Raw genomic sequence first — 15,601 nt, 5'->3', positions numbered from 1 at the left:
CAAGGGATGAGTTTGGGGAAGGAGGTGATGTAAGGGCTAATTTGAAAGTTCCCATGTCTACTGATAAGCGTTCTGATTTAATTCTGACATCAATGAAGAGCCATGAAGAGTTTTAAGCAGTGGGATATGCTGACTGACTTGGCTTTTAAGCAAGATGATCTTCGTGGGCGAGGAGCCTGGGGAAGGGAGACTGGTTTGGACACTCTCCGCGGTCCTGGGGAAGAAGGGTGAGGGTGTAAACCAGGGCAGCAGCGGTGGAACTGGAGAGGGAAGGAGTGACGCCTGCACAGGAAAATGGACCTGCTGACCAGCTTTCTGATCACCCTGCTGTAGGGAGGGAGAGAAAGGAAGGAGACTAGGAAGACACCCTTGTCTCTGGCTTGGGCAGCTGGGAGGATGGTGGTATCATTCACAGAAATAGGGGAAACAGAAGGAAGAACAGATTTTGTGGGGGAAGACAGTGAGTTCAGTTTTGGACGTTCTGAGTTTGAGATGCACGTTGGAAATCCAACCAGTGCTGTTTAGCAGGCAGACATAGGCATTGGAAGCTCACCAGGGGACTCTGAATGAAGCTGAACTCATGCCTGTGGTCGAGCTTCTCAAAGGATAACGTGTGCAGTGAGGAGCGAAGGTTCCCTTTGCCAGGATGCCGGGGATGCTCATATTGAAGTAATGCACCAACAGAGGAGAGTTCACAAGAAAACCAAGAAAGAGTGGACCAAGAAGTGAGAGGAGTGTGAGAGAGAGAACAGTGGGGGCAAGAGCTTTGCAGTCCAGGCTGGCTTGGCGCTCACTAAACACTTAAGTAAGCTCCATTTTTCAGCCTCCTTAGACACAGGCAGAGTCAGTGACAGGGGATGTCTCATGATCGTGGGAGGAAGAAATATGCAGTTAAGAGCAAGTTTCCGCCACTCCCCCAGCCCCATACTTTTCCCCTTCTTATCCATGGCCCCTTTGGATGTCTCTCTGGAAGGAAAAGACTCAAATTTTGATGGTTTTTGTTTTTGTTTTTAAAATATAAGCTCCATTAGTTTGCTATTCTTTCCTTTTTAAAAAATTTTTAAAAAGAAATTTATGGCATGCTGAATCTTAGTTCCCTGACCGGAGGCTGAGCCCATGCCCCTTGCTGTGGAAGCATGGAGTCTCAGCCACTGGATTGCCAGCGAAGTCCCCTGAGTTTTATTTGTTACTAAAGCAGAGCCTCATCTATCTTCCCTGATTCCAGCTCTGCAGTCGGACGGCTGTGTTGGAATTCTGTTTTTACCTCTTGCCAGGTGTGTGACTTTAAGTAAACTTCTGAATTCCTTTACAGTTTCCTTATCAGTGAAATTGGGATAATGATATCAATCTCATGTAACTGTCTTGGGATAAAATGTAATAAATGTGAAGCATTTAGAACAGTATTAAATACTATAGAAATGTTAGAAACCAATAGGACAGTGTCAAGAGGTGGAGATGGTTTACAGCCATGGTCAGCAACCTACGCTGCTGCTGCTAAGTCGCTTCAGTAGTGTCAGACTCTGTGTGACCCCATAGACAGCAGCCCATCAAGCTTCCCCGTCCCTGGGATTCTCCAGGCAAGAATACTGGAGTGGGTTGCCATTTCCTTCTCTAATGCATGCATGCATGCTAAGTCGCTTAAGTCGTGACCAACTCTGTGTGACCCTATGGACAGCAGCCCATCAAGCTCCTCTGTCCTCGGGATTCTCCAGGCAAGAATACTGGAGTGGGCTGCCATTTCCTCCTCCAATGCAACAAATGGCCACAGGCCAAATCCACTCTGCTGACTGTAAACAGCGTCTTCGTTAAGAATGGGCTTTACATTTTCCAATAGTCAAATCACAAGAAAATATGTGGAATTCAAATTTCGGTGACTATAAATAAAGTTTTACTGGAACACAGCCACACTTTTAAGTAGAGTTGTGGCTGCTTTTGCATTACTGTCACAGGAGTGGATCAAAGGGAGCAAAGGTCAAGAAAGATGATGAAAAAGCATTAAGTGGAATTGGCAATAGATTGTCAGTGACCTTGATAATGGCTTTATTTGAAATGTGAAAGCATAAACTAGCTTTTGGTGCCAGACTGATCATAGTTTGATTCCTGACTCTACTACTTGTTAGCTGTGTGGTCTTGGGAAGTCATTTAAGCTCTCTGAGTTTTAGTTTAACACAGCTTCCTTCTTCAGTTATTGGAAAGATTAGCAATGATGTATGTAAACCATAAAACACAGCATCTGACTTATTGGAGGTACTCAGAAAAGGCAAGCACCCGACTTATTGAATCTGTTGCCCTTCCCCACCAAACTATTAGGTAATACCTTTTCACTTTTAATAGTTTATTTTTGTCTTTAGTATTTTGTGTTCTCTATGTTTTACATTTTATGCCAAGTTTTTGCTCAAATCTCACCTCTTTAATGAGACCATCCTAGTTAATATTGACTCTCCTAGTTAATACTATAATCTGTCCCTATTCCAGCATTCCTAACCTTCCTACCTTGTTCTTTTTTTTTTTCCCCCTTCTCATAGCACATATCAATCTAGGATATTTACTCATTTACTAACATGTTTCTTGTATACTATCTTCCCCACCTCGATGGACACTCCTTGTCTGTTTTATACAATTAGATATTCTGAAGTAGTACCTGACACATAGTAGGTGCTCTATTAATATTTGCTAAATGAAAGAAGAATAGGTGAGCGTTTTTTTTTTTTTCCTGTTCAGGACACAATGTGCTCCTTCATTCTGGGGACTTGTCTTTACTCATCTCTGTGAAATTCTCAACCATTATCTGTTAACACGAAGCTCTGTTCCCTCCACTCAATCCTCCTTCTGGAACTCCTTTTAGGACATGTTGACCTAACCATTCCATCCTCAGTGTCTCCCAAGTTCTTTCTTTGACAAGAAGAACTCTCTTTTAGCTCTCTGTTTTATTCTAAGGAAATTTTCTCAGCTTTAGCATTGTCTCCTTTTAGCTGTGTCTAGTCTACTAGACACGATTTCTATTGCAATGACAATATTTTTTTGTGCCTAGAATTTCTATTTCTTCCTCACTATTCCTTTTTGCCTCTTGCTTTCCATTCTTTCCCATATTTGTTTCAAGACTTCTAATCTTCCCTTTATCTCTTTGGATATTTTAAATATTCCTTGATTAAGATTTCTTTCAGATTTTTCTGTTCTGTCTAGTCCTTGGGGTGTGAACTCTTCATTTGTTTAATCAGCTGGATTTCATGCTATGGTTCATTTCTTGGTGCAGTCTATAATTTTAGATGGTGAGCTCACTTTTTATAGTGGTTGTTTGGCATTTGCCTCTGCTGAGGTCTTAAGAGTCAGCAACTGAAAAGGCTCCAAAAATTCATCACTGAATGGCCTGTCTTTGGAGACTGAGGATGGTGGGTGGCAGAGTGCAGGTTTAGGGAAACTGCCCTGAGCTCACAAGCTCCACTGAGAAACTATTTGTGTAACCACATCCAAATTACTCTTGGAGTCTTAATTCTCTTATCTATGAAATAAAGATAATAATTCCTGTTTCCTAGAGATGTTGTGGAGAATTAGTGAGATAATCAAGTTAAGGAACCTAGCCCAATGTTTAGTATGTATGAAGTGCTTAATAAACGCTAAAAGATATTTTAAATACTTGTCAATATCTTCTCCTTGCTTTGTGATGTAAGGGAAGAAACTTAATGCCTGTGAAAATAATTTCTGAATACATATGTGAAACAGAGAAACAGCTATTACATTTGGACACTGGTCAGGTCTATTTCCTTAATTTGTGACATGTATTAGTTGAAAATGGGGGGAAAGTCCAGGAGAACATGCCCACTTGGCTTTCAGCCGCTGCAGAAGAGCATTGATGAGAGGTGGATGAAGTTTCAGACAAGGTACTTTTTGAAAAATAAGGCCTAATTAGAGAGTCAGATCATTTGCCAACTATTTTGGTTCATTAAAACAGGGCAGGAAGAAGAGTTCTTCTGCTGAGAAAAAATGACCCAGATAAATTTCTTATCCAAATAGAAAATATATGTGACTTCTTGGCTGTGTTGTCCTTAGTCAGCAGTCCCTTTTAAAGGTTAGAAAAAGAAAGCAGGGCCCTGAATCTGTAAGCAGTGGTTAGTAAATACTGGGCTTATAATTGGGAAGAATGAGACACAGATAAATTCTTGGGCAAGAGAACCTCATGTAGCCTTACTTCTAGCTCATATAACTTTTGACCACAGATCTTCCCTTAATTAATTGCCACTTTGAGTCTGTGGATAAAGGAGGGTTAGAGGGCCAAAGTTAATGAATAAAAGCTGTATGATTTATCATGGAACAGATGATTAGTTATCTGTAATCATTTCACAGAATGATTTGTAATTCTAATTTTCGTGAAACACTTATAAAGACCAAAATTAAAAACATTTAAATAGACAAATATTTTTAGATTTTAATTACCTGATCTTCATAATCAGATCCTGTATCAATGATCTCTCCAGTGTCCAACATCATCGAAGGATCAAGGTCGCTTGAACCTAAGATTAGGAAAACAAATGTTACCTGATGGATGGAGGTTGTCTGTGCATGTTTCTAAAGTAAACTGTCTCCCACGAGGTTTCCATATTGTCCTTGTGATTATATTCAATTATCCAATATTTTTAACTCTTCCCATCTGCCAGGCACTGTCTGGTCTGCAGATGGAAAATGCAGCTGTAACTGGGCAGGATCCTGCAGGGCCTTCCCAAGACAGACCCTTCCTCCATCTTCTCTGCTCTGGTTTCTCTCTGAAGTACCTAAGTAATAGTATCTGATTCACATTTCCTGAGTCATTTTACAGATGCTAAAATCACCACCAAATGGAAGAAATTAACTACTTGAGGATTGTGAGCATGTAGCCCCCAGACCTACTGTTGCCTAAGGATTAATAACATTAACCCCTGTAACATCACCCAGTTACCTTACCATCAACCAACCAGAGAACTGGGGATGAGTTGATCACATACGCTGGGATGACCCTCCCTCATCTGGACTTTAAAATTGCTTGGCTGAAACCCATAGAGGAGTTTGGCTTTTTGAGCACTGCCTGTCCTGAACTCCTTGTGTATCACCTTGCAAGAAACATGGCACTTTCCTTCACCACAGACCAGTGTCAGTAGACTGGCTTTACCGCATTTGGGGGAGCGGACCCCAGTTTGGTTTGATAACACAGATATCTAGACACTCTACCCTTAAGAAGACAATAATCCTGCGGAGGAGATTAACTTGACAACAGCAAGGTTCAGAAACCAAAAGGAAAAAGCTACTAATTCTGACTTGTAGTGGAGGAGGTGATGGAGGTAGGATTCTTCACAAGGAACTAGTCTGTGAGTCCAAACTATGAGGGTGAATAAGGGTTGTCCAGGAGGAGAAGCGGCTTAGGGGTGTGCAACACCAGGGAGCCTGGTGGGCTGCCGTCTATGGGGTCGCACAGAGTCGGACACGACTGAAGCGACTGAGCAGCAGCAGCGGCAGCAGCAGCAGCCGTGACTGAGGAGGAAGGAATAGGAGCAAACTGCAGTGGGAGGAGAGCAAAGGGTTCCAGAAAAAGAAGGGCTGAGTCTGCTCACTTCGTGAGAACCTGATGAGCTTTTCTTATAGCCTTTGGATCACGTTAGTTCCTAAAAGTGGGAAAAATCAGGTTAACTTAACCTGTTAATACAGAGTTTCTACCCCTAGGTATTACAGGTTACACTGAATTACTTATCCATTAATTACCAAGGCTTACACTTAGACCAGTAATTTTCATAATGGGGCTCCTGAAGCACACTTGAGTTATCATCCTCATCTAACAAGCCTTTCCTGCTGGACAATCTATATTACCTAACTAGCCAGAAAGACAGAATTCTTCAGTACTGCCCATGAAATGCTATGCACCTGTGAAGAAAGCAACCACTCTGCTTCACTATAAACTTGCCCTTGCAAAATAACTCTTGTTCAGAACATGCAATGAGTAATGTTAAATGAAGATGAATTTCTTAAAAAAAAATGTCAAGTATCTCACACACTTCTCAGATATAGACCTCTCCCAGGTATGCAACTTCCGTATTTTCTTTTAGAAAAAGAACCAAAGTATGTCCCCACAAAGTCTTTCCTCATTTCTTCTTCTCTTCTCATCATTACCTCTGCTGTTCACAAAACTGACTGAGTATTAGCCTATCATCAAACCAACTAAGTACGAAACAGGAACACCATAGTTTATTGTGTTGTAATTAAAAAAAATTAAGTACAATAAAGATTTTCAAAATGAAGAAGGTTGACCCATCAAATCATTTTGGAAAGGGAACTGTAGAGCTGCCACATATGGTTGAATAAACATGTACTCCTCAGTTCTTGGTGATACCCTTGGCAACACGAGTGTTAAAAGTGCCTCTAGGGGTGATACGGAACCTTTAATTGTATACATAATTTTTAAGTAGAAGATGTAATTTTCCTATCTTTGTTCTTTAAGTATTTTTTAAATAAAAGTTTTGTAAGGTGTATCTTAGGGCCAAACTACTTGATGTCTCAGGGTCCAGCTGGAAGACCAGTTTGCACTTAAGTGTTGGGAAGCGGTAAAGAGCTTAGGAGTAAAATGTATACTTCTCTCTGATAGGATCATAAACATTTTGGAATTTAATATTTCACAGAATCCTACTCTATCACTTTAGAAAAGAGGAAAATGAGCTGTGGAGAAGTTATATAGCTTGGCCAAGGTCATGCCGAAAGTGAATGAGATCGAAGACAAGTCACAGCTCCCATTTCTAACACAGGCTACTGACTCCAAGTTGTAAGCAGACACAATCCAAAAGGTTTTGTATACATGATCTTCTATTAAAGTGCTCTACAGCGGAGGACCTGGAGGAGTGTGCTGTCTCTTCTACTGAGAAAATAGAACAGTGAATGATTGATGATGAGATGGGTCACTGAGTGGCTGCAGAAATGGACGAATGGAAAGTGGAATAAAGGGGTGTCTCTCCAGCCCATGAAAGTCAAGGTGGCTGCTACTGAAAGCTTTGTTAAAGGCAATGCCAACTTTAATTAGCTTTTGTTACTTCCACAACATGGATATGATTCACCACTGACTAGTGGAAGTGGCGATAGGTACTCAGATGATACCCTCCCTTAGACTTTAAAGTGGTTCCTTTGAAATGAGCAACATGACCTGAACACAGAGGCTCACTGAATATATAGCTGCTTCAGTTCCTGTGTCCCACTTATTTAATTAGAAACTGTTCTTTTAGTTCTTTTAATAAACTACAACATGAAGGGTCTTAAACAACCCATTCAACAGAGATGTCACACATTACTATTTGAAAATGGAACAAGGTTATTAGAAAACTAGCCTCATTGATGGGAGAATGAAGAGGTCTTTGTTTAAAAAATAAACAACTCCCACTCATAAGGAAGAAAAGATTGGTTTTCCTAATAAAATGTTTTTAACAGAAATGCTATTGTGTCATCAAGGGATGAAATTTCTTGACGTGTCATTGCTCTTGGAAACAGTACTGATAGATCATAGAAGGCAATAGACAAAGGATGTCATTATCTGCTCAGATAATGATTGAATAGCTTTCATTTTCTTTTACTACTGGTTGCTTGGTTTGCTGAAAATGGTACCTTTAATAATAGTTTAAGGCTTGACATACAAAATAGGGAGGTAAGTATAACCATATGCACATATTTTGCATCTTTCACTGGACAATTTAACACATAAAACAACTACAATGATCTTAATACTCAAAAAAGACAGCAAAACCAGGACATTTTATAAAAGTGATAGTATGGCTTTCTTTCCCCCTTAATTCGAATTTCTCAGTTTCTTTTCAGATTTAAAAATATCCTTTCCATAGATAACAGACAAAGGTATGAGCTGAAATAGAACCCCCCAGGATCACTCACTATCACTGGTTTTAGATGTAGAATGGTCTTCGGAAATGTTGTCCCCTTAAATTTAATTGGGAAGATGATACATTGGCTTCAGAGGTACTGGAAGGCTAGACATACTGTGTTCTGGGACAACGGTAAAGATGTTTTCCCTCTTAGTGGATCTTCAGTCTGAAGTTTTGGGACGACCCTCCTCTCAGTTTGAGTACCAAATAGAGGGAACCTCCTGCAAGACTGGGATTCCTGGGCAGTGATGGGAATCTGTAGATAAAAGTTCTTCTAACACGTCTCTGAAAGCCAAAGAATTGACACTTTCGAATTTTGGTAATGAAGATTCTTGAGGCTCCCTTGAACAGCAAAGAGATCATAGCAGTCAATCCTAAAGGAAATCAACCCTGAATATTCATTGGAAGGACTGATGCTGAAGCTGAAGCTCCAATACTTTGACCACCTGATGGGAAGAACTGGCTCACTGGGAAAGATCCTGATGCTGGGAAAGATTGAAGGCAGGAGGAGAAGGGGGAGACAAACAATGAGATGGTTGGATGGCATACCTATTCAAGGGACATGAGTTAGAGCAAACTCTGGAAGACAGTGAAGGACAGGAAAGCCTGACATGCTGCAGTCCATGGAGTTGCAAAGAGTCAGACATGACTGAGCAACAACAATGAAAAGATGAGGTATGCTAACTAGTTGGACTGTAGTAATCATTTCATGAATCAAATCAGCATGTATATATATATACATACAATTTTTTACTTAAAAAATTTAAAGGAATTGAAAGTCATTCACACTTCATCATTGGAAGTGATATGGGAGCTGTGGAGTGGCTGAGATTATGTAGAGAGAGGATTCAAAGAGAAGGAAAGCGCCAAGGCATAAGACCTGGGGGCTGATGAGTCACAGAGCAGAACCCATGGGCATGGTTTCTTTAATTGACTGAGTCCCTGATGTTTACCAGCTCGGAGATTTTACCTACTGGTGCAGGCTTCTGATTTCTCTGGAAAGAGAGAAGGATCCAGAAACACTGGTCCATTCTTTAATGGTAACAATAGTCTGTCTATCAGACCTAATCCCTTGAATCTATTTGTCACTTCCACTGTATAATCGTAAGGGATTTTATTTAGGTCATACCTGAATGGTCTAGTGGTTTTCCCCAATTTAAGTCTGAATTTGGCAATAAGGAGTTCATGATCTGAGCCACAGTCAGCTCCCAGTCTTGTTTTTGCTGACTGAATTGAGCTTCTTCATCTTTGGCTGCAAAGAATATAATCAATCTGATTTCAGTATTGACCATCTGGTGATGTCCTTGTGTAGAGTCTTCTGTTGTTGGAAGAGGGTGTCTGCTCTGATGAGTGCATCTCTTGGCAAAACTCTATTAGCCTTTGCTGTGCTTCATTTTCTGCTCCAAGGCCAAATTTTCCTGTTACTCCAGTTATTTCTTGACTTCCTACTTTTGCATTCCAGTCCCCTATAATGAAAAGGACATCTTTATGGGGTGTTAATTCTAGAAGTTCGTGTAGGTCTTCACAGAACCATTCAACTTCAGCTTCTTCAGCATTACTAGTCGGGGCATAGACTTGGATTACTGTGATAATGAATGGTTTGCCTTGGAAATGAACAGAGATCATTCTGTGGTTTTTGAGATTGCATCCAAGTACTGCATTTTGGACTCTTTTGTTGACTATGATGGTTACTCCATTTCTTCTAAGGGATTCTTGCGACAGTAGTAGATACAATGGTCATCTGAGTTAAATTCACCCATTCCAGCCCATTTTAGTTTGCTGATTCACTAAAATGTCACTGTTCACTCTCGCCGTCTCCTGTTTGACCACCTCCTGTTTGCCATCTCCAATTTGCCTTGATTCATGGACCTAACACTCCAGGTTCCTATGCAATATTGCTCTTAACAGCACTGGACTTTACATCCATCAGCAGTCACACCCACAACTGGGTGTTGTTTTTGCTTTGGCTCCATCTCTTCCTTCTTTCTGGAGTTATTTCTCCACTGATCTCTAGTAGCATATTGGGCACCTACTGACCTGGGGAGTTCATCTTTCAGTGTCCTACCTTGTTGCCTTTTCATACTGTTCATGGGGTTCTCAAGTCAAGAATACTGAAGTGGTTTGCCATTCCGTTCTCCAGTGGACCACATTTTGTCAGAACTCTCCACCATGACTCGTCCGTTTGGGTGGCCCTACACAGCATGGCTCATAATTTCATTGAGTTAGACATGGCTGTGTTCCATGTGATCAGATTGGTTAGTTTTCTGTGATTGTGGTTTTCACTCTGTCTGCCCTCTGATGGAGAAGGATAAGAGGCTTATGGAAGCTTCCTGATGGGAGAGACTGACTGAGGGGGAAACCAGGTCTTGTTCTGATGGGCGAGGCCATGCTCAGTAAATCTTTAATCCAAAGCTATGGTTTTTCCAGTAATCATGTATGAATGTGAGAGTTGGACTATAAAGAAAGCTGAGTGCCAAAGAATTGATGCTTTTGAACTGCGATGTTGGAGAAGGCTCTTGAGAGTCCCTTGGACTTCAAGGCGATACAACCAGTCCATCCTAAAGGAAATAAATCCTGAATATTCATTGGAAGGACTGATGCTGAAGCTGAAATTCCAATATTTTGGCCACCTGATGTGAAGAACAGACTCACTGGAAAAGACCCTGATGTTGGAAAAGATTGAAGGTGGGAGGAGAAGAGGACAACAGAGGATGAGATGGTTGGATGGCATCACCGACTCAATGGACATGAGTTTGAGTAAACTCCGGGAGTTGGTGATGGATAGGGAGGCCTAGGGTGCTGCAGTCCATGCAAAGAGTCAGACACAACTGAGCTACTGAATTGAACTGAACTGAACAATAGTGTTGAGGCTGTGAAGTGGCAGCCTCTGGTAAGGAGAGGTTTATTTCCAGTTTACCACAGGCTCTCCTGGGATCACTTCACTCACCAGGGCTGTGACAGATAGAAGGGGTTTACTCTAAGGCTGGAGTAGAGGTCTTGTATGTTTTCAGGGGTCTTGGGAATGGAGGGGAGTTGGGGAGTTGTGGCTGTGAACACAGACCTCTCTGTTCATAAGCTCAGAGCTGTAGGAAGGCAGGATGGGCCCCTGCTATGGGCCAGGCACTGCGCAATCTACCAAGGGGACCTGAAGAGGATGAAGACAGAATTTACCGAATGTACTTTAGACGGCACAGCTACATCACTGTAGGATGAGGCCACTTTGGAGAAATGCTACTTGAGAGTCATAAAGTGCTGGAAGTTCTAAAGAAGGGGCAGTTTAAATTTTCTCCTGCTCTGCTGTTTGGAAATTGAAGGTATCTATCAGATAGATATTTGTTGTGCGAGGTCTAAAAGGAATGTTGTAAAATTAAATATTAACTTGAAAATACAGGTGTCAAGACTTCCCTGGTAGTCCAGTGGTTAGAACTCTGTTCTTCAGTGTAGAGAGCTTGGGTTCGATCCCTAGTGGGGGAACTACCCTAAGAGTGGTCAAACAAAACAAAACAAACAAAAAACATAGATCTATAACTTTTTTTTGAAGCAGTGGTACTCTTGTTTATATGATCTGACATGCTTCTCCATATTCCTTCTTCCCTGTAACAGGCTATCTTTCTGTAAATATCACTGGAAAATCAGGCAGGTGAGTTTATGTCAGTTATCTGTGCTCTGTGGGTTTGCCCAGAAAGACTACTGCCTTCTCTTTAAAAAAAAAATTCTTTCTTTTTTTTTTTTTTAGTTTTTTATTTTTTAAATTTTAAAATCTTTAATTCTTACATGCGTTCCCAAACTGGGCTTCAAATACGGCTTAAAACTTTAGGTGTTTAGCCTTTTTCTTTATAGCCCAGAACTTTAGGTCTTTATTCACCGAGGCTGTAACTGAGAAGAAAGGTCAGGCCTGAGACAAAGATCTGGGAGTCATCCATGTGGAAGTGACGGTTGAAACCGTGAGGGACAATGAGTTGATGCAGAGAATGTATAAGAGAGTGAGAAAAGGGTCAAGGATAGAAGTGTGAGTACTGACTATTTGAGGGGATATGTGTCAAACTTCTAGATATAGAAAGAGAAGGGGCAGGGCCACAACAGGGGCAGTGGGTTGGAATGGGGGCATCTAGAAGACCCAAAGGGAGGATTTTTCCCTGGTGGTTCAGGAGAGACATATATGTGTGAGGGCGGCCTGGAGAAGTTGTAACTTTCATTGTGCTCAAGTTATGGGTTAGACCAATTTTTAAAAATTACAGTAGCATAGAAGTAGTGAAGTGTTAGTTGCTTAGTCATGTCTGACTCTTTGCAACCCCCTGGACTGTAGCCTGCCAGGTTCCTGTGTCCATGAAATTCTCTAGGCAAAAATACTGGAGTGGGTTGCCCTTTCCTTCTCCAGGGGATTTTCCCACCCACATCTCCTGCATTTAGGGCAGATTCTTTACCATCTGAGCCTCTAGGGAAATCCCACAGTAACGTAGATCCTACGCTATATTGTGACTACCTGCTAATTTGCCTGTGCAATGACTGGAAGAAAGGCAGTAACCATAAGAACCAGATATATGGCTCTTTTCTATGTTGTTTTGTACCTTTATTTTTAAACCAGAAGGTATAAAGCTGTGAGGACAGCATCATCCTCACAACCTTACAGCAGTATGTTGCACGCCAGTGTTACTACAAAGCCCCAGACACTTGGCAGGGGATCAGGGTGTACTGTAGCCCAAAGGACATGGGGACTTACCTGCTGCAGCCTCTTTGTTTGGAAATAACTTGCTGTCAACTGCCATGCTGATGTCATAGAACACCTCATCCTCGTCTCGGTCGGCATCAAACTGGGAGAAATCAAGACAGACAAGTCGGGAGCATGAGGATGCATAAATTAATTCAGTCCAAAATATAATGAGTATGCATCACATAACTGTATCTCTAATGAATGAGGACAACAGGAATTAAAGTCCTTGAGTCTTTAATCAGATATTTAGAGGATTTTTCAAGCCCAGACCTCATATCAAACAGAAAGGGGTGTTAGAGAGTAAGTGTACAGTCACTTACGGTTAAGAAAAATGGGTATAATTTTCTTTTTTTTTTTTTTAATTTTAAAATCTTTAATTCTTACATGCGTTCCCAAACATGACCCCCCCTCCCACCTCCCTCCCCACAACATCTCTCTGGGTCATCCCCATGTACCAGCCCCAAGCATGCTGCACCCTACGTCAGACATGGACTGGCGATTCAATTCTTACATGATAGTATACATGTTAGAATTCCCATTCTCCCGCAAAAATGGGTATAATTTTCTTAATTTCTAAAACAAGCTTTGGAAAAATTCATAACTTGTGCCTTTCTGATTCTTAGTTTTGTTTTGAAATACTCCCCCATCCTCCTTCATGAAAATATTTTCAATTAACAGGGGGAATAGTTTTTGTAATTTGTTGCTACAAAAAGGAAAAAGAGAGAACACTCAAACAAATTTTAGCTACTATACAAATATAGATGCTATTCTATAGGTATAGTCTATAGACACTATAGGTTTAGATGTAACAAAAATTATAAATTTAAATCTTGAACCATTCTCTAAAATTTACAAAATTTTAAATATTAAATGTGGCTACATTTTAAAATCCTCTACTTCCCAAGTTGTTCAATGGTTTTTAGAAATATACTTTAGTCTCTTTAGTTTTTTAAATTATAATTGATATACAATAAACTGCACATGTTTAAAGTGTTCAAAATGATAAGCTTTGACATCTGTGCACACCTGTGAAACCATCATAAAAATCAAAATAGTGAGCATCTCCATCACTCCCTAAAAGTTTCCTTGTGCCTCTTGAGAATGCTTTCCTTCTGCCCCCTCATCAGATAATCACTGATAGGTTTTCTGCAACTAGAGATTACTTTGCATCTTCTAGAATTTCAAGTAAAAGGAATAGCACAGCTTGAAATGTTTTTGTCTGGATTCTTTTAGCACAATTGTTCTGAGGTTTTATCAAGCTCACTCCTTTTCATTGCTCAGTAGTATTTCATTGTATGGATATACTATTTATTCCATCCTAGATGTCTTTTGGGAGAAGGACATGGCAACCCACTCCAGTACTCTTGTCTGGAAAATCCCATGGACAGAGGGGCCTGGTAGGCTGCAGTCCATGGGGTCGCAAAGAGTCGGACACAACTGAGCAAATTCACTTTTACTTTTCCGTTTCATGCACTGGAGGAGGAAATGGCAACCCACTCCAGTGTTTTTGCCTGGAGAATCCCAGGGACAGAGGAGCCTGGTGGGCTGCCGTCTATGGGGTCGCACAGAGTCGGACATGACTGAAGCGACTTAGCACCAGCAGCAGCAGACATCTTTTATCTTGAACACTGTAGTTTTTATCCACAGATATTTGATCTTAGAAACTCTCTATAGAAAGTTTTGAAGATATGAAATGCAAGGTTTTTGAACATATGAAATACAACTATAATACCTTCTGTAAATATTTTTGAGCTTTGTTCTGGAATGAAGTTTAATTATTGCAAACAACTTGATCCTTTCAGGTCACGTGTCTAAGATTTATTAGACTGGACCACAGCAGTATTTAGTTTATGGTTAATTATTTCCCACTGTTGTGGCAAATTTTTTTTCAAGTACTCTGCCCAGTGCCTTGTGAATTAAGGGATTTTTTTTTTCAGTCTGGCTGGTAGAAACAGGCACTCTTCTTAGCCTAGTGTGAGCTCTAGACACTGTCCCTGCTGATCCTTTGGGCCGTTTCCCCTCAGCTTTGCAGAGTTTCCTCACGTGCATGCCCTGATTCGTGCTCTGCTGGATCCTGCAGATCTCCAGAGTTTCTCTCTGTGCACCTCCTGCATCTTTGATACTCTGTCCTTTGAACTCCAGCCACCTTGGTCTCTTGGGGTCTCAGCTCCATCTGCTCAACTCGTGAAGTCCACCACGGCTTCCTTCTCCACGCGCTGTAGCCTGGAAATTCTCCAGTGGTCAGCCGAGGGCAATCACAGGGCCCATCACACGTTTCCTTTCTCTTGGAGAATCATCTGGTCATCTGACATCCACTGTCCTAAAATCGTTTTTTAAAAATATATTTTCTGTTTATTTCTGTTTGTTTGTTTCATGTGGGAGGGAAAATCCAGTCTCTTTTATTCCATCATAGCTTTTTTTTCCTCCTCTATTTCTTGGCTATGCTGCACGGCTTGTGGAATCTTAGTTCCCAGACTAGGGATTGAACCAGTGTCCCCTGCAGTGTAAGCTCAGTGTCTTACCCACTGGACCGCTAGGGAAGTCCCTAGTCCATCTTGGTTTTTAAGCTTAATTATTACGTTAAACATATTTGAAAAGTTTTAAGTGATTTATTCCTTTATATTTTCCTACTGAAGTGCTTCATTATTTTTAGTGATGGGAATTCAGAAGACTAAATTAGAAAGTTATTACCTAACCTCCCCTCACACAGTTAAAGCACACCTGTGCGATGCTTCAACATACTCTCAACTTTGTCACATCAGCCATGGGAAAGATGAGGCACATTGTCTTGTTTCTATTTTACAGGTGAGGAAATATCTACACAGGTATTATTACTTTCTCAAGTCAAACACCAAATATGCAGAAGCAGTAGGACTTGAATTTAGGACAGCTGACACTTTCCATCCTACTAGGCTACACAGGATCATCACAGCCAGATAAACAGAGTCCTGGTACTCAAACAAGTGTTAACACAGCCTTTTGTCCAAATGCAAGAGGGAGAAAAGCATAT

At 41.0% G+C, this 15,601-nt stretch overlaps 1 protein-coding gene across 2 annotated transcripts in view; it reads right to left on the bottom strand.

Annotated features, from left to right (window-relative positions):
- AK5 (adenylate kinase 5) overlaps positions 1-15,601 on the bottom strand; it is a 272,886-nt gene that overhangs the window by 120,458 nt on the left and 136,827 nt on the right. For both annotated transcript variants that reach the window (XM_069595098.1, XM_069595099.1), the window contains exons 7-8: positions 12,601-12,691; positions 4,432-4,508 (exon numbers count right to left, since the gene is read on the bottom strand). In XM_069595098.1, coding sequence (XP_069451199.1) covers positions 4,432-4,508; positions 12,601-12,691 — 168 coding nt within the window. The remainder of the gene's footprint in view (positions 1-4,431; positions 4,509-12,600; positions 12,692-15,601) is intronic.

Source organism: Ovis canadensis, chromosome 1 (genome assembly GCF_042477335.2).
Source record: "Ovis canadensis isolate MfBH-ARS-UI-01 breed Bighorn chromosome 1, ARS-UI_OviCan_v2, whole genome shotgun sequence".
Taxonomy (NCBI): Eukaryota; Metazoa; Chordata; class Mammalia; order Artiodactyla; family Bovidae; genus Ovis; species Ovis canadensis.
This window is presented reverse-complemented; position numbering and strand designations above follow the sequence as displayed.